The sequence below is a fragment of the Lonchura striata genome, chromosome 4, assembly GCF_050655825.1.
Source record: "Lonchura striata isolate lonStrDom1 chromosome 4, ASM5065582v1, whole genome shotgun sequence".
Classification (NCBI taxonomy): Eukaryota; Metazoa; Chordata; class Aves; order Passeriformes; family Estrildidae; genus Lonchura; species Lonchura striata.
The window spans coordinates 65,700,508-65,718,525 of record NC_140706.1 but is presented as its reverse complement, the minus strand read 5'-3'; the positions used below and the strand labels follow the sequence as shown (position 1 = coordinate 65,718,525).

At 40.5% G+C, this 18,018-nt stretch overlaps 1 protein-coding gene and 1 long non-coding RNA gene across 3 annotated transcripts in view; one reads left to right on the top strand and one right to left on the bottom strand.

Annotated features, from left to right (window-relative positions):
• Positions 1 to 9,447, top strand: part of HSPA4L (heat shock protein family A (Hsp70) member 4 like) — a 23,268-nt gene extending 13,821 nt beyond the window's left edge. The window contains exons 13-19 of the mRNA XM_021541626.3: positions 605 to 706; positions 1,188 to 1,325; positions 1,657 to 1,782; positions 2,403 to 2,510; positions 3,392 to 3,511; positions 3,846 to 4,007; positions 4,451 to 9,447. Coding sequence (XP_021397301.3) covers positions 605 to 706; positions 1,188 to 1,325; positions 1,657 to 1,782; positions 2,403 to 2,510; positions 3,392 to 3,511; positions 3,846 to 4,007; positions 4,451 to 4,645 — 951 coding nt within the window. The 3' untranslated portion in view covers positions 4,646 to 9,447. The remainder of the gene's footprint in view (positions 1 to 604; positions 707 to 1,187; positions 1,326 to 1,656; positions 1,783 to 2,402; positions 2,511 to 3,391; positions 3,512 to 3,845; positions 4,008 to 4,450) is intronic.
• LOC144246234 (uncharacterized) overlaps positions 1 to 17,910 on the bottom strand; it is a 20,222-nt gene extending 2,312 nt beyond the window's left edge. The window contains exons 1-3 of one of the 2 annotated variants that reach the window (XR_014955220.1): positions 17,721 to 17,910; positions 13,263 to 13,414; positions 9,575 to 9,938 (exon numbers count right to left, since the gene is read on the bottom strand). This is a non-coding gene — a long non-coding RNA (uncharacterized LOC144246234). The remainder of the gene's footprint in view (positions 1 to 9,574; positions 9,939 to 13,262; positions 13,415 to 17,720) is intronic. The other variant, XR_013339902.2, reaches the window with a different exon arrangement.
• Positions 17,911 to 18,018: the final 108 nt, after the last annotated feature.

Sequence of the window (18,018 nt, the reverse complement as noted above, 5' to 3'; positions counted from 1 at the left end):
GGCATAAGAGATAAACAAACTTACTGAAAAATTTAAGTGAGCCTCTCTTTATTTTGGGTGGCAAGGAGGGAAGATAGTTGCTCATGTACTCCCAAGAGGCTACCACTACAGAAGCTAATTTTTATTGATTTCACGGTCTTGTGAGACAGATACAGGTAATAATTGCAGTATTATAATTACAGTGATTAAATTACTTCTGTTTTGGGTTGCAGACTTTAAAGTTCAGGTCAAAATGATAGGAGGTCAAGAGTTCTGGCTGTTCCATAGAGAACCCATTGTTGTTTCCTGTGTTGGTGGTGTGTTGCTAGAATGTTCTTTGATTTCATTTTATATGTATTTGTTTCTAATTTAAAGGGAGTATTCACAAGGCTTAGTGTAATTATGTAATGGGGACAGACAGCAACATGAAGCAGCAGAGTAGAATTTTCATTTAATTTGAAAGATACAAATAGAAATACAAAATCAAAACACCTATCAAACATGGTGAAGCATAAATTTTTAAGATCTATTGTGAAGCTCATATGTTGTCTGTGGTTCGCTGTAATTGATATCAGTCCTAAATCTTCCAGCAAACCTTTGCATTCAGTTATGTAACTCTTTGCAGGATAAAATGCAGGTTGATCAAGAGGAAGGTGTGCAGAAAAGTCAAGCTGAACAACAGAACCAAGCAGATGAGGAAACTGAAAATGCCGGAACTGAAACAAAGGTTTGTATTCAGTATTGATAGGATATTTTTTGCCCAGTATTCCTACACTTAACTGATTTGCTAGTTGGAAAACATGGGAATGTTTTTATATTGAAATGGATAAGTAAGGAGTCCTACCATAGCACTTTAATTTTCAACATAGCATAATTACAGCTTTAAGGTAGGTTTCTGCTGTTAAACCTGGTTTTATAATGAAGGTGGAATTTAGGGAGATACGGAAACATTGTGAAGAATAATATGCAGTGCTTTAAGCTTTTGAACAAGCTTACTTAACAGTTATTTAAAGAACTTAACTTCACCTGTTTGGTTCCAAACTAAGGTAATAGTGATTTTGAACACAGAAGAATAATTAGGTGTTTGATTTACATAAGATTAATTTGTAGGTGTCTTAACTAATTTAATTTGTCTCTCTTTTTTTGAGCATAAATGTAGTAATACTTCAATTCCTGGAAGTTTCTTACTAGTGTCACTCTTTTCGTAGGCTACCTTTGGAGAAAAGCAAGATAATCCCTCCCAGCCAAAGTCTAAAACCAAAGTGAAGAGTATTGACCTCCCTATACAGGCAAGCCTCTGTAGGCAGCTGGGACAAGATCTGATTAATTCCTATATAGAAAATGAGGTAAGCAGCATAAAGAGGTGGCTACTCAAATTAATGTCTCTGTAAATAAGATAAATAAATAATTCTAATTTAGAATTCTTGAGGAAGTTGCCCATAATTGCAACAGGTTTTGTTGTGGTTTGGGTTTTTGGTGAAATTACTCAATTTCTCTGGACTGAACTTAGATGATTGTGGTTGTGCTTGTAGTGGTGACTTACACAGAGGTGAACATTTTTATCAGTAATTGTGAGTTATCAGGCCTTTGCCAGGTTCCCTGGTAGTTTCAAGGGTAGTCACTAAGCTTAACACTTAAAAATGCTTTCAGTTTTCAGTGTGCCTTTCTCCACCCTAGGGGAAGATGATGATGCAAGACAAACTTGAGAAGGAGCGAAATGATGCGAAGAATGCTGTTGAAGAATATGTGTATGAATTCAGAGACAAGCTGTGTGGAGCCTTTGAGAAATTTATCACTGAAGAAGTAAGACTTGCTTATGTTTCAACTGTTGGGAAAAGTTTTTTGTCTTTAAAAATTTTGAGTGTGAGTTCTGTGGAGGCTGCAGGGGTCTCTTGGACTAGTTTTGGAATAGGAGATGTCTTGACTTCCCAGCAGTAAAGCTCAAGTTGATGCTTACACCTGGCATTTGACTTGCAGAGTTCTTTACTGCCTGAGAAGCTCCTCAGTGGCAAGGAAGGAGCAGGGATGCAGGCAGAAAGTAAAAACCCTATGGTCAGCATAGGAAAGTAGGACAGCTCACCACAAGCTTCTGAGTGGCATGAGTGGGTAGGAATAAAAAGGCAGTGAACAGATAATATGGAACACTCTTCAGAGGTCCATGGACTGTCTTAAATAGCCTCAGGGCTGATTTTATAACTCTGGTAAACTTCACCTGCAAATCACATGAGTAGGGTTGTCCTGCCTCTCTTGTCTCTGTAAAATTGTGGCTTTGAAGTCTGTTAATTACTGTTTTCCTCCACTCTCACTTTGAATAGTTTAAGCTGATGAAGTCCTTTTTTGAGTAGGGTGGATTTGTGCCAGGGAGAGAAGTCATATTTGATGAATCCCTTCTGACTTGGGAGTGTCCATAATTTGCTTTGTAGGACTCAAACAAGCTGACCTTGATGTTGGAGGACACAGAAAACTGGCTTTATGAGGATGGAGAGGACCAGCCAAAACAAGTATACATGGATAAGCTTCAGGAATTAAAGGTAAGGTTTTAAGTTGTTTTCTAGAAAACTCACTCATATTCAGAACTAGAAGTACATTTTAATGTGAGTTGTGATCCTAATTTGAAAACGGTTGAAATGAAGCAGACTGTCACTAATGACAATAGATTTAATTGCTATGGGAATTTTTTGTCAGACTTCTTACAGTCTGAAAGAGGCTTTTGAGTAGTCTGACTGCACTCCTGGGTAATGATAATTACATTCCAGAATATATATTCTGTTTTCCCTGTTCTCAGTGATCTTCAGATGCATAGTAAGACCGATTTTTGGGTCTAATATCCAACAATAAAGGCTCTGGAGTGCTTTAATAGTAGCTTCCATTGTATAATTTGATTATTAATGACAGACACCCCCTAAATGCTTCAGATTTTAAGGATCTGTTGGGGAAAACGTGAGTTCTGATGAATAACTACCTACTTTGTTGTAAGTTGAAGTATGTGTGTAGCCCTTGGGTTCCAGGTATTTACTCTCCAGTCACATTTTCTCAAGGGGAGGAATAACTGATGGAAACAGCAGTGTAAAATACCAGTATTCAAGAGAAGGAAAAAGCAAACAGTGGATAGAATAAGAAGTTTTCAGATTAACTATTTGAAAATTAAAACCTAACTAGTTCCTGTTCCAAATGCTCTTCTTGCAGAAAACAGCAAAATACCAAGCCTAAAAAGGACAGTCACTATTCCTGTGTTTAAACTTTGCTTTTTTTTTTTTTTGCTGTTGGACTAAAGCAATATGCAAAGACTTGGCTTTTTGAAGGGGTGAGAAAAGGAGTTAAAGGCAGCCTTCCTACCCATGCTGCATTGTATTCTTAGAGCAGACGAAAGGAAATACGTGTTTTGTAAAGGTGCTTGTGCTTTTTATTCCAGAAATTTGGACAGCCTATCCAGGAAAGATGCATGGAACATGAAGAGAGGCCAAAAGTTCTAAATGAACTGGGGAAGAAGATTCAGCTCCTTATGAAAGCAGTAGAAGCTTACAAAAATAAGGTAAAGCTAAATGATTTAGCTGTTCAGTGATTGTAGGTGTTTTGAGTTTGGCCATAGAGTCTTCTGTGTTTAAACAGATCCTGTAAAGTTACCTCTTACACTGCTTTAGAAAGGCTGTTGTAGTTCTGCTCCTGAGAACTCTAAACTTGTTCAGCATTGCTAGCAGAATGAGAACGTAAATCAGAGATGTATGTGTTTTTATGGTGGGTGGTACCACCTGAAATAGATCTCTGAACTTACAGCTGTTACAAGTGTTTCTATAACTTCAAAGATTAACTGAATTGGTGAGCAGCATATTTTAATTAGTGATACAAATATCTCTCTCTCCCCTTAGGATGAAAAATATGACCACCTAGAGCCTGCTGAGATGGAGAAAGTTGAAAAATACATTAATGAGGCTATGAATTGGTTGAACAGCAAAATGAATGCCCAGAACAAGCTCAGTCTAACTCAGGATCCAGTTGTCAAAGTGGCAGAAATACTAGCAAAATCTAAGGTAAAAAAAATAATTGTACTTGTTGCATTCTAATCAGTTTTTCCTGGACCAGATTTTAGCCTAGATCTGAGCTAGAATTATACATCTGCGTACATTTTAAAGCTATTTAAAGATCTATACAGAGGGGGCAGCAGTTAAAGCACTCTTCAGTGCTGGCTCTTGATTTACAGTAGTACCTCTGCACAAGCCTTTTTAAAATACCCTGAGTTACAGCACCAGGTTTCTATAGAATGGGTTGTTACATACAGGTTTGTAGAAAAGCAGAAGTTCCTCAGATAGTGAGAGGCTTTTTTTGAAGTTTCTAGACTAAAGAATAGAGAAGTCTGGTCCTTGACAATGAAATTCCAGGCCATTAGGGACCAGAAGCAAATTAGAGACATTGTGGTTGAGTGCAGTTGCTGTGCCACCAAATGACCTTGCTGTCTCACTTGTGTCACAACTAGGAATTGGATAGCTTCTGTAATCCCATTCTGTCCAAGCCCAAGCCGAAGATAGAACCTCCTAGTGACGGGCAGGCCAAAGCTAACGGGGAGCACAACGGGCCAGTGAACGGACAGAGCGCTGCTGAAACAAAACCCGAACCAGCCAAGGACAACCCTCAGCAGACCAAACCCCCCGGAGAAATGGAAGTGGACTAAACCTTGCATTTCTTTTACTTCATTAAAATAGTGCAAGTAACCACAGGGTCCATTCTTTTTGTCTGGTACACACCTCAGATGTTCAGTTATTCTTAGCCAAACTTCTGTCATTTGTTGCTGAGTAGTTTTGAAAGTGTTTTATATTAAGTACACCTCTGATGTTCATTTCCACTGATGCTGCTTATGTGGAGCTTTAGCCAAATGTAGATTGTATAAGTCAGTTGAAGCTTTCCCAATATATTTTATATCAAACATACAGAATTGATATATAAATGGCAACAATCTACCTTATTTAAAGCTTTTATTGTGGATAAACCTCAGCTCCTTTATTCAGGAAAGGATACTGTATTGCACTACTGATGCTCAAGTGTAGATCTAATTGCATCTTTATTTTGGAAAAAATATTGGAATTGAAGTGGCAAAACCTGTCACTTGAAGCACTGACCTTTTCTAGTTATTGTATTGTTATAATTTAAATATTAAAATAGAGGTTAGTTGGCATACCGGTCCCATCTTGTTGATGTACCATGAGAATTGTGCAGTCTTTTTCATAGGAACTGAATAATACGAGCTTAAGCGTTTTTTGGGTTCCCATACCACTGCCAGTCTTCACTGCAAACTGCTCCAGCACTGTGGCTCTGCTGTGTGCTGGAATCCCTGGTCTCTGCACATTGCTGTACATACCCTACTGAGCTTAGGACAGCGTGATGCTGGTGAGAACAGGATGAAAGAGGAGACCATTCAAGGCCTGCTGCATAGCTTTCCCTTGAAAATGCACATGGAACTATTTCCGTTTCTTTTGTTTTGAATTCAGTTTACATCTGATTGTATCTCATCCAGGGGAGGGGAAACAACAGAAACCGTGCTGTGCAACCTGGGTATCACCACCCTGATTTTGAGGTGGCTTAAATGCTGTTTGGTGCAAACTTGAAAGAAATGTTCAGAGTTTATTTAAGCCTTGATGCTCAGCACATAATTTTTTTGGTCAAGGACCAAAACAAAAGAACTTCAAAACTGGATATTAGTACCCCAAAGGTGGAATCTACCTGATGAACTTGCATAGCTTACACTTAGCTTTGGTCATTTAGCTTTCTAATGAAAGTGTCTACAATATATTACACAGTAGAATCACTGTTTTCTTTGATAAGTCTTAAACGTTGTCAAGGTCCAGTCTATGTCCCAGATATATTCCAAATGCTTCTGTCAGTCACTGAAGTGCTGCAGCACTTGCTAAAGCCAGTCACTATTGACTTCAAACAACTCTTCTGTTACCAGAGTGGGAATGAGCTACTCTAACTATGAAAAGTGGTTTCTTTACCTAACATAAGAAACTAAAATAAGTTGCAGTGATTTGAACTCTGTCCCAGAAACAAATTCAGATGTTAACCAGGCACTCCTACAGCAGCTCTCCCATAGGAGGTTGTTGCTACTGTAAAGAAGTGAAGAACCACAATCTTGTTTCTGCCTTTGGCAGCCATTTTATCTTCAGCTGTGCCCTTCATCTTCTACCACTGTTAATGCTACAGGAAGTAACTCATGACCCCTGGGAGAGGTGGATTCAACTCTCCCATATTTTTACAGAAAAAGGAAGCATCATTGCTGCCTGTATATAAATCTGCCAGACTAGTTACAAGTGCTGGAATTGCATCTTCATGACTGCCATGAGGTGACCAAGATGAATGAACTTTGCTCTTGTTCCTGTTCCTCTTCATGCAATCAGTGTGGATGGTCTGACACTAAGTTTACGTGTTGAACAAAAACTGAGTGACTTTGAGGAGAGCTGTTCTGCAGCTCCTCTGCAACCTCAGTCTTGAGTTCCACCATGGTAGTCGCACCTCTGGTGCTGAGGGGTGACTGTACTGCAGCATCAGCTGTCCTTTCAGTCAGGCTGGGCTGGCTTTGGTCTCGTAGGCTTTAACACCATTTCTATCCTGATGGCTTTTACCACAGCAGTGTAATGAGCAGCATTCTCAAGTACTGGCTTCCTAAAATCCAGCTACACAATAATTTGTCTAGGTAGACTTCTTGGAACCTGTGGCAGAAGAGCACAAAACTGCAGAAATCTCCAGTGTCAGCTCTCCAGTAGCTAAAGGGTCATGTGCAAGAACATGCTCATGGCCATCAGATGCTTAATACAACATCACAGATGTTTGAGGCAATGCTTAGGATAAAGGCTAGAATAATTCTGCACGCTTAAAAGCAGATATCGTTCAGACTAAGAGTTGTAATCAAATTTTCTTACTAGAATAGGTTTGGTTTTTTTTACTGTGCCTCTGGTCTGTCTCTAGATCCCTGCTGAAGAGGATTGCTGCCCACAGAAGCTGGCTCTGAGGTCCATGTTAGGAATCCCATTTGGGATGGCAGAGTTGATCTTTCCACAGTGAGGTTCACATTAATATATGATTTGCTCCTATGTAATCTGTTTCCTGTTACAAAGAGGAGATTTTACCAGGACAGATTTAAGTACTTACACACTATGCACAACTTGAGGTTTTGTGTGTCAGACTCAATGAGAAAGGACCCTCTGCCTCCCCTGACAGCACCAGAGTGTTTTTGCAACAAAAAGTTTTGGTAGGGAACCAGCAGCAGTGTACTGCTCTGCATCTTATATTATAACAGTAGGTATTTGTTGATAATGTCTTACTTTATGCTGATGTCAAGATACATTTCTAGTATTTGAAAACGCTCCCTCTGTCCCACAAAAAGAAAAAAAAGGAAGCAACACTAGCCTTGTAAAGGCAGTAGAGTTTGTTTAAAAAACAAAAGTTTTGTAAATCAGGTTCAGAAGTGTTACATATTTTGTTTTAATTTTCTTGACTAAACTAAGTTTAGTTCAGAACTGATTCATTAGTTCCTTTCCACTTTTTTTATTACAGTACTTTAGACTCCAGGGAGTTTCTTCAAACTTCAAATGTAACATAAACAGATTCGTAACACTCAAGTTAGGGTTTTATGCACTTCTTTCTTGAAGCTGCTGCTTCATGACAAAACACCCCTTGATTTTGAGTGAAGGATTTGATTTTGCATGTCTGAATTTGAAGGAAGACTCCTCTCTCTTGCTAGCTTCTGGCAATGTCCTTGCACTGCTTAAATACTGCCTTTGGGGCATGCTTGCAGAACAGTAAGCAGCTGGTCCTGAATGCTCGGAGAGGCAGCTGGGAAACACCCAACCTGTATTCCACAACCTGTATTCCCTCCCAAGGCCACAGGGCAGAGCGAGGGGGAAGATGCCCTGGCTCTGGCACAGCAGCACAGGAAGGGCAGTGCAGTGTCTGCAGTCTAGCTCTGGAGTTCTGGACACCTTGGGGTGTGTGGGATGGAGGTTTTGCTTCCTCCACCTACAAGTGGAAGCTGTTAAGGTAAAGCATCCAATCGCTGTGTTGATGAGATATTTCTTTGTATCTTCAACATTTGAAATTCCTTAGTATTTTACAACATCTCTGTGTGCTGAACGCCAATCTCTCCTACAGATTGCTAATGACAGTTCTCAAATGCTCCATATTTAATTCTGGGTTTTCCTGTAACGATTATGTGAATGTAATTTCAGGAAACAAGCAAGGAGCTGTCAGAAGGGTTTCCTTCCCAATTATTTTTTGACACCAGTGTGAAAAATTAACAGCCTTAACAAAATGTGGAATCTACACTTGCCAGAGCTCTGGTTTTCCATGCCTCTCAGTTAACCAATGCTGCATCTAAAACATGAATCTGTGTTGCAAACACGCTGCGTTTGCTGGTTCAAATCACCTGCCCAGCTGCTACTGTAGAAAAAGCAGCTAAATGCAATTCCCATAGATCAGTGCCATCATGAACTTCATTCCTCAAAACAGGACTTTTCAGTGCTGTGTAATCACACTGTAGTACTTCCACACTTCTGTGAGTCCTTCCCAAGTGAAGCTCAGATGCCCAAACTTGAGTTGTGGGCTGATACAAGGTCTGCCTGCTCTAAGGATGTTTATATTAGTTGCCACTAGCTGTGAGTTTATTGATTGGATGGAGGAATATTTTGTTGCCTCTTCTGCTACTCTTAAGTTTTCTCATCTTTCAGGCACCAGGAGACAGAAACTCAAAAGAGGTGGGGAAAAAAAAAATGTTGTTTAACAAAAGGTGTTAATGCCTCATAAATTATAACTTCAGCTCCCAAGATAGCAGTTGGAGTATAAACACAAGCTCTTAGTAGCTTCAGAAAGTGTGTGGGGGCTGACTCCTAGCTGAATTCTTAATTTTCTGCAGTTGAAATTTGAAGACTTCAACCACTTACTACACATGTAAATAACAGTGAAAAAAGTAAATGTGACTTGGCACTGCAGAATATTAAACCAGGAATGTGCTTGATGTGACTTACTTGACACAGCTGTTAACCTTGGTTTCCTTCTTTCCTGGTCAGAAGGAAATATGTCAAGCAGTGAAAACCAGGAATCACTGCAATGAAATCCAGCGAGAATAACTTTAAACAAAAATGCAGTTAAGAGCTATACCCACCAGCCACCTTACTAAGTGTTGAAATAGTTTAATTAAGTTGATCAAAAAAGGTGGTAGTCCCTGAACGTTGCAGTGTTTCGAAAAGTTTCTTTCCATAATTGATAACCATAACTCCAGGGGATGAGGAGGGAGGAAATGGGAGCGTCAGAATTTAAAGCGGTGTTTAAGTATGGAAAATGTTTACCATGTATGTAAATGGGATCCTTAGTAGTGAAAGATCATGTGCAATTGACAAGACTTGGATTTATTTTTGAATGGCAATACAGATTGTCAAGGTTGTGTATAATTATAATAAATATATAAACCGCTACTTGAACCAGAAATGACCACCCAAGACCTCATTTTTACATTAGTGTTTTTAAAAGTAGCTTTATCTGATGTTGTGGGTTAATACAATGTGAGTTTGTCCAAAAGGCCACAGGTAAGATAAGGGCATTTTTGGTGCCTCACCTGTCCTGCTGTGGTTTCTCTCACTTTCTCTGGCCCAGGCTGCTGCAGCTCAAATGTAGCACTGCTTTGCCTCAGGGGATTTGCAGTTATTTACACGGCTGCCATCTCATCTCTGCATTTGGATGGACACAAATTCCCAACTTCCCAGTAATTCATCTTTCATGAATGACTTACTGCAACATACAAGTTCCAGGTGGTTTTCCTGTGTCTTGAACTGCTGGGGGAAATTGATGGCTTTGGGCACAGTTGATTCTCTGAGCAGATGCACAGCAGCAACCTGTGGCATTCCTCCAGGATTTTTTCTGTGCTAGCAGTGTAACAGGAATCCCTGTGTCCTCCACCAGGATGCAATGACTGTAGAATTCTGCATAACCAACACAAAAGCACCAAAACAACATGATTCAACATTTTTATATCCATCTTCCTTGGTACACTTTAAAATCTCCTCAAAGTCTGTATTTCATCCAGGCTTTGCATTCTTAGATCTCAATAAATAATAAGATATTTCAGCTATATTAATTTCAGAGGCAAGGTTTGGAATTTTGGGGTGGGGAAAGGTCCTTCCTGTTGAAAAAAACTGCATATATTTTCATGTATATACATGTACATATATTGTGCAAGTGTAAAAATGTACACCAGAAATCAACTTCCCCTTATCAGTACAGTGCAAAATACTGCCCTTAACCTACTCTGCTGTCTCAGCATTTCAGACCACTCAACCACACTCGCACTTCACACTCCAGTAGTTACCAGCTGTGCAAGGATGTTCACCACCAGGAAAAGTATCCCATTGTCACACTGCAAAAGGACTGTTCTAGCAAAATAAGGTCAATGTTGAAAAGAATCACAGAATATCCTGACTTTAAAGGGACCCACAAGGATCATCCACGTGCAACTCCCGGCCCTAAACAGGACACCCCAGCATTTCCCACCATCTACCCTAGAGCATTGTCCAAATGCTTCTTGAACTCTGTCAGGCTTTGTGGTGTGGCCACTTCCATAGAGAGCTTATTCAGTGGCCAGACACTCTCTGGGTGAAGAACATTTTCCTATTATCCAACCTAATCCTCCCCTGACACAGCTTCGAGCCATTCCCTCAGGTCCTGTCAGCTGAAGGTAGCCAGCTAAAACTGAAGGAATTAAAGACACAGCCACAATGTAAGGCTAATAGTTTTTCCATCAAAATGCTTAAGAACATTGTGAGGCCCTGGATTTCAGATTTTGCCTGAAAACTAGCTTCTCTGAACTGTAATATCCTTAACACTGCCTCATGGGGCTGGCTGGGTGCAGTTTCAGGGAGAAATGAGTTGCTTGCAGAATAAAAGCCATCTATTCAAAGGGACTGTGTTTGTCACAGAGCTTCTGAAACAAGAGTGTCCCCGTGATCATTACCATGGCTGCAACTAAATATTATCCTTTACTTTCTCAGCTTAACTCTGTTCTACATTCTTCATTCTCCCTACAAATATCAGTGTGCTCTTCTTTTTATAAGGTTAATTAGATTTTCAGTGGTGCTGAAGCATTTACAATTACAAAGAAGAAAATGACACCTTCCACAGCAAACACAATGTTTAAAAACTACTGGTCAAGAGTACTTGCAAATTTCTTCTAAGAAAATAGCCTTATCCTTGCATAAGAGAACACTCCGGGAATAAAACTGAGCATTTTATAAGCACTGAACAGACAAAAGTAAATGTGGGTTACTAGTTATGCCTCTGAAGGACAGTGAAATTAAGTGATTCATGCAAGCCACAAAATATCTACTGCAGTGGAAAAAACATGCTACATTCCCAGAAAAGGAGCCAACACCACCAGGAAGGCAACACACCAGCAAAAAAAAATCCTAGCCAGACCTTTGAGTTCCTCCTGTGGAACATGGCAGCAACCAGAATTACTAGAAAATAAAATGACAAAACAAAACAGGAAACATTTGTCATGACAATACTAAAGGAAGATGTGGCCCAAGAAGTTTCCTTTCTCAACCAAAAATAACCTTTCCCATTTTACTTACTCTTTTCACATCTTTCAGATGCTCCTGTTGCAATAAATACTCCTCACCTACTCCATCACCTGTACCGCCTTGTCTACAATATCAATGCAGGACAAAATACTCCTATATGGTGATTTTAACATAGAGAGTGGAGATGGAAAATGTGCAGACTGTGCGATGGATTTAATGATAATTCTTAATAAACAGGTCAAATACTGAGACCATCCTTTTTCTAGGAATTTATTTTGACTTGCCAAAGTTTTCTCTATTAGAAACTATCACTTAGTGCTCACAAGCGCAGTACAATCAGAAGAATCACAGACAAGGCATCTGGAAAAACCTGCAGAGCAGTTCATGTCCTGCTCAGGAACAGGGCAAAATCTGGGGCTGTGTTCCATACAGCAACAAATACAGACACCTACAACAGAGGCATCAGCCAAATTAGCAAATCATTCCAACGACCTCATTGTTTCCATAACACAGGCATGATGTCAGCCTGGCTCTAGTGCTAAATCACTGACTAAGCTCACCCTTGGTATCCACAGAGACAGGCTGGACTATACCACGCAGTTAAAAATTCTCTAACTCACTAAGATGGACAAAAGATCTGAGGGGGGAAAAGTTTATGCTGGCATAAATGATAAAGTACCACTGGCTACCAAATGCTGCCATTACAGTCCAACACAACCAGTAAAAAAAAAAATACCCACCTGTCTTTGACAGCACTAATACAAGCAACACAATATTTCTGTAGCATAGGCTTAAGGCCACTGCTGCAGGGCCACTAACTTCATAGGAGGGTTCAAAGTTGGAATGTCCATAAAAATGTGTTAGTGCAGCAAAGCCTTCTGCCACACCAAGGAATTTACTCAAAACAGATTATATTTAATAGCCAGCTTCTCAGAAACAATCATTCTTTCAACAAACTATTTTTTTCTTCACTTATATTACAAATTACTTCCCTTCAGCCAAAGATGAAATATGTCAGTTTTACAGACGAGTAAACTAAATCACATGGCTAACAAGTTTGACTTGTTTCTTAAAGATATAGATTTAAATAAAAAATTCCTTCTCTGAAATAAACTGAATTTCACTACCAAGGAAGTAGGGGAGGTGAGTAAACAACTTTTCCACATATTTTTTCTTGATCAGCACAGCAGTGGCACAGTCAGTCCCAGGATGAAGTTGTTCTCCGTTATTTTTTCTGTCTGAAACATGTTCCCTCTGGAGAACTTGCCATCATACAGACAGATGAGAGCTGCAGCCCTTTCCTGTGTGAGGCAAAGCATCAAAAGTGATCCAAGTCTCAACATCCTTGTTCAGCTCCCAGCCTGTCTCAACATAAAGATTCTGCCATCTGAATTCATGTTTCCTCTGAGCATGCTGAAGAGAGAAATGTCATTCTCTTGAGCAGCCACATGAGGAATATGAAGTGGATAAAGTTTAAAAAAAAAACAACCAAAACCTGGGCTACTGAAAGTGAAAACAGAGACTGTACTGCACTGTAGCTATGCTGCTGCTAGTCAGACTTAAACAATAAACATACCATGGAAAGTTCTCAAGGAAACCAGTCCGGTCTCCCTGGTAGGAGAGAATATCAGGGAGGAGAACTAAGAGCTCAATAATTAAAGCCGAGCATAGGCTTTTGGTTAAGAAAGGAGTTTCAAAGGTAAGCTTTGAACACACTGTTTCACATACCTCCAAACTTCAGGCACATTGCAAATACACCCCTGGCAGTTTGCAACTGCCTTGTTGGAGTCCTGGTGCAGTCACAGCAGCACAGAGCTCAGCACAGGCTACTTATTCCTCAAAACACAAGTCCAGTCTCAGGTTCCAGTAAAACCAGGCACCTATGGTTGTAATGGAAGTGACACAGATGTGAAGCAATTAATTCAAAGTACTTCTGAGAATGGAACATGCAGAAAAAAAACCCAAACAAACCAAATGTGAATTTTACTGGGGAAAAAAATCCCATTATTCTGATTTTACCTGCTATTCAATATGAGCAAGACTGCTCACTACTGAGCTGCAGATGTCACAGAAGAAATATAACATCCCTGCTTTTGAAAAATGTAAATCCCTGCCTAGGAATCAAATTATACCTTTCTACAAAGCTATATAACTTTTCTAATTTCAATGGAACTACAGCTGCTTATGTTTAGAGCTGAAAATAGTCCACTCCAGTTTCTGCCCTTGGAAAAAGCTGTCCAATGATTGCTTCAGAGGAGTTGCATGGTCTAAGCAGGCACTTCAAATTTATTTTCAGCCAAGATGATGGGAAATAACCACATTAATTTAGTTAGGGATTGGTTCTATTGCCAAAACTGACAGAAATCTTACTCTCTTTCCTAAGCTCCTCTTATTTTGGAAGCTGAGGTTGTTATGGCCCAGTAGCTACATGAATGTCACAGGTTGTCTGGGATCCCAGGAATACAGCAGTGGTCACTTCAGCTTGTTCATTGCCACAACAAAGCTACTATGCTTCATGTAACACAAGGTGATGCCTGATAGCTGAGTGAATAATCCTATATATTCACAGTACACCTCATACTGTGCTGCATGTGACAGGTACGTATGATTCCTCCTTTGCTGCTTGTGTGAAGCAGAAAGATAGAGTAAATCCATTCATCCTCTTCTGACAGAAGAATGAATAAACAGTTCTACCAAGGCAGACAAACTCAATCTTTTTACCCAGGATGTCTTAAAAGAAGATCTGTACTCAATAAGATGTGGGCTTTTTAACTCTAAAATACTGTTGAGATATGATCTATTTATTTAATATAAAAACTGTTTCTCACTGTATCTTCCTGCATGGAGACAATAAAGTGCCATTCAAAATCCAGTTGTTTTTTATTCAGAGGTCTTTTTGCATTCTGTGGAATACAGACAAAACTCCATGTGTTTGCAGCAAGCTCAGTGTACAGGTAAGTGCTAATCCCTGAGCTCAGAAAACATATATAAGAACAAATGCCAATTAGAAAAAGGATTAGAATATAAGACAGTAATTACTCTCACGACTGTTGCATAGTTCCACATGGCTTGGAAACACCATTAACAAAGGAATTGTACCTAAGGGAGCAGTCCACCTTTGCGAGTAAGACTAGCTGTCAATACTGGCAGCTACACCCACTTTTGGCAATTGAATATTCATCAAGGAATATGATGACCAAGGAAAACTCCAGCCAACACCTACATAAACTCTTAGGAAGGTGGAAACAATGCTGGCATTGGGCAAAGATAAAAACAACAGACCAGCAAATCCTCGGACACCAAACCACACTGAGTGCACGCTTCACCCAATGCCTCCTGCAGGGCTGCACTTCCAGTGACCCTGGCACTCAGCTGCAAAGAGAAAAGGCAAAGAAACACAGCTGAAAAGGTTTACAGAGCAGGAGGTAAACAGGTAAAATTCCACCTGAGGAGAAACTGGAGACCAGCATCACCTCTGGATATTGTAATGCTCAAGATGGATGGAGAGCCTTAACATGAATAAAATGCATTGGCAATAAACTGATGCTGCAGTCTTCTCATTTTTCCAGGCTGAATTCAGCTCAGATTAAGTCTGAGGTGGAATGTGTCTTGCATAAGCCAAAAATTAAGTATTTTATTGTTTGGTTTGGGTTTTTTTTTCCCATGTTATCTTCTGAGTCATAGAAGAACACTAAAATTATTTGGCCAGATTGTAAGTTACAGCACAAAATAAATTTACAGACAGTGAAGGTGTGGATAATAGCCATAAGGAATAGGTCATATGCTCCTAATGAAGCACAGTCAGAACCAAACTTTTAGTGAGTTTTACTCCAAGCTTCAGAATAATCAAGAAACAGTTTTGTTCTCACAAATTTTGGCCCAGTGTCTTTAAAGTATGTGAGTAAAAATGCCTTTTTCTGTTCATCTGTAAGATGTACTTACTGAAATTATGACATTACTACATTTAACTTAAGAAGCAGGGTATGAAGACTGAAGACCACTGTAAACAGCAAACATCCAGCAAGTATGTTCCAAAATTCCTGATCAAACTGCTGAAATATCAGACCGAAACAAGTACTGCAAATGAATTGTTACTGACAGAAATTTTGCTTTTCACTGCTCAAATTTTTATCAGACAGGTGATTCTAAATTACAAGAGTAGGGTTTCTCATCTCTGAAAGGAAAGCTGAAAGGTGAGCTCCAAGGGCATTTGTGTGGGTGGGCACAAAATCAAAGCAAATTCTCGTTTGATAAAATTTTATATTCTTTGTAGAAACAGAGAATTCAATTTAGTGAAAAAGAGACAGAAGCATCCAAGTCTCCGTGATCATGTACTTTCCCTTGAATAAAGTAAATTAACAAAAAATACACAACAAACCCACCACAAACATAACCTGGATTTGATTCAATTTTGGTTTGGGTAAATCACTCCTTCCCTAAGCTTTCTAGCATTACCATCCAGAATGAAGAATATGGAAGAAAACAATCTATAACAGCACCTGGAATGGGGTTCTCTTTCACAGGGCAGTCACGATAAATAGGAAAACAAAACATGCATTTCAATGGTGTTAAGCATGAAAATACCCCACTGAAGTTTTGTGACTGTATAACTATAAAGTTAAATTTTTAAAAATAAATTACTCTCGATATGAGGAGTTGGCAACAATTGCACCGAGTCTCTCGCTTTGCTGACACACCCCGGCAGGCTCGGAGGACTGCTGGCTGCCTGTCCTGCTGTGCTTCCCCTGCCCCAGTGCCACTGAAACACACGCCCTGTCACAGCCATCTCCTGAGCAGATGCTGGGAAAGGCAAGGCACCATTTATTTGAATATTTAGAATAGACAGTTAACATAGCAATGCAGATATGTTTGATATATTAACTGTTTTTTTTTTAATCCTAGTGGTCAAACAGAAGCCAAGACTGATGGATCATTACATGGTCACAATTCATCATCTACCTAAGGACACACCAGCGATGCTTCCAAGATTCAACTTCTGTTGTCTAGACTGGCACTACCAGATATATCTGAGAAAGCTCCCCTGTGTCTGTGAAAAGTAGCAATAATAAAGAAATATTCCTATGGGAAATAAGTGAAACTATCAGTGTCATGAACTTTGTGGCCAAGATGCAAGAGAAGCTGCAGAGCAACCAACGACCATGTATTACGATTTGTAAAATGTAACTTTATGCTGCCTTTCGCTTTTTATCATCCTTCCTACTCAGTTCCTTTTTACTTTTGTTGCCAATCAGACTTCTCCACTTGATGAAGTATGTCCTACATCTTTACATTTTGGTCATTTAAAGTTGAAGGAAGGCCTGCATGTCCTATTTTAAGAGAGTCCTTTTGCTCTCATAAAACTTTGAAGAAGACTTTATATAGCGTTTCTTTCAATGCTTAAGCCTTGAGAACAAGATTAGGTATTTGTGCTCTCTGATAAGAAGTGTTAGCAAAGGATTTGTTACATCGTTGGTTCGCCTCACAAGCTCTGCTCGCAGATGCTGACCCCTGCAGTCATAAATGCAACCCAGCAACAAAGAGTGATTCGAGTTCCTGTTTCATGAGACAGGAAAGCTTCATTTCACTGCATGATGCAGACTGGACATCAGTGGAGCTGCACCTTCACCACTCTTCAGGCAAATAATCTAGCCTTGCAATTAAATGAAAAGTCTCTTTCTTACTAATCTTCCACCTTAGTTACTCAAGCCAGTGATGACTGTTCGTGTTCCGCAGCTCCACACACTGGGTCTATTTAATTACTCGCACACTCCTGGTTTATCTGTAAGGACTCTCAGCGACTGACACAAACACTTATCCACAATCCATTTAACACCCATTAAGGAGTGCATGAAGGAGCAAGTTCAGCTTGATTGCAAGCCACCTCTGTATTTTATTTCCACAATGAAATCTGGCAGGTTGTGGGGGAACTGCTTGAGATTACAGACACGAGCTGGCAAACACTGGAGACGCTCAAGTGCTAAATCACTCCACCTCCTCCTCGCATCCTGACGTCTGCCGTAACGAAAATAACTTCGGGAGCATTCCCCTGGTACAGAAGGCGCCAGCAGGATGCTTAGGAGGCGGGATAATTCAGAGGCAGGCTAAACAAACAGAACCCAATGAAAAGGAAAATCCTTTCCCCAGCCCAAACCAATTCCAATTCCAAGGCAGGTGGGGTAACCTGACCTGGGGGGTGTGTCCGTGCCCCAGACGATGGCCAGGATAACGCACCGACACTCCCGGCACGGCCCGGCACGGCCCGGCACGGCCCGGCACGGCCCGGCACGGCCCGGCACGGCCCGGCACGGCCCGGCACGGCCCGGCACGGCCCGGGCTGAGGCGCCACGCGCGCCCCTCACAGCGCACGCGCCCTAACGGCCGTGCCCGGCCCGGCCGCGAGGGACGCTGCGTGACGCGCTTGCGTCAGACGCAGCCTCGTCCCGGGGCGGGGCGGGGCCGGGGGGGTAACGGCGCGACTTTTCAA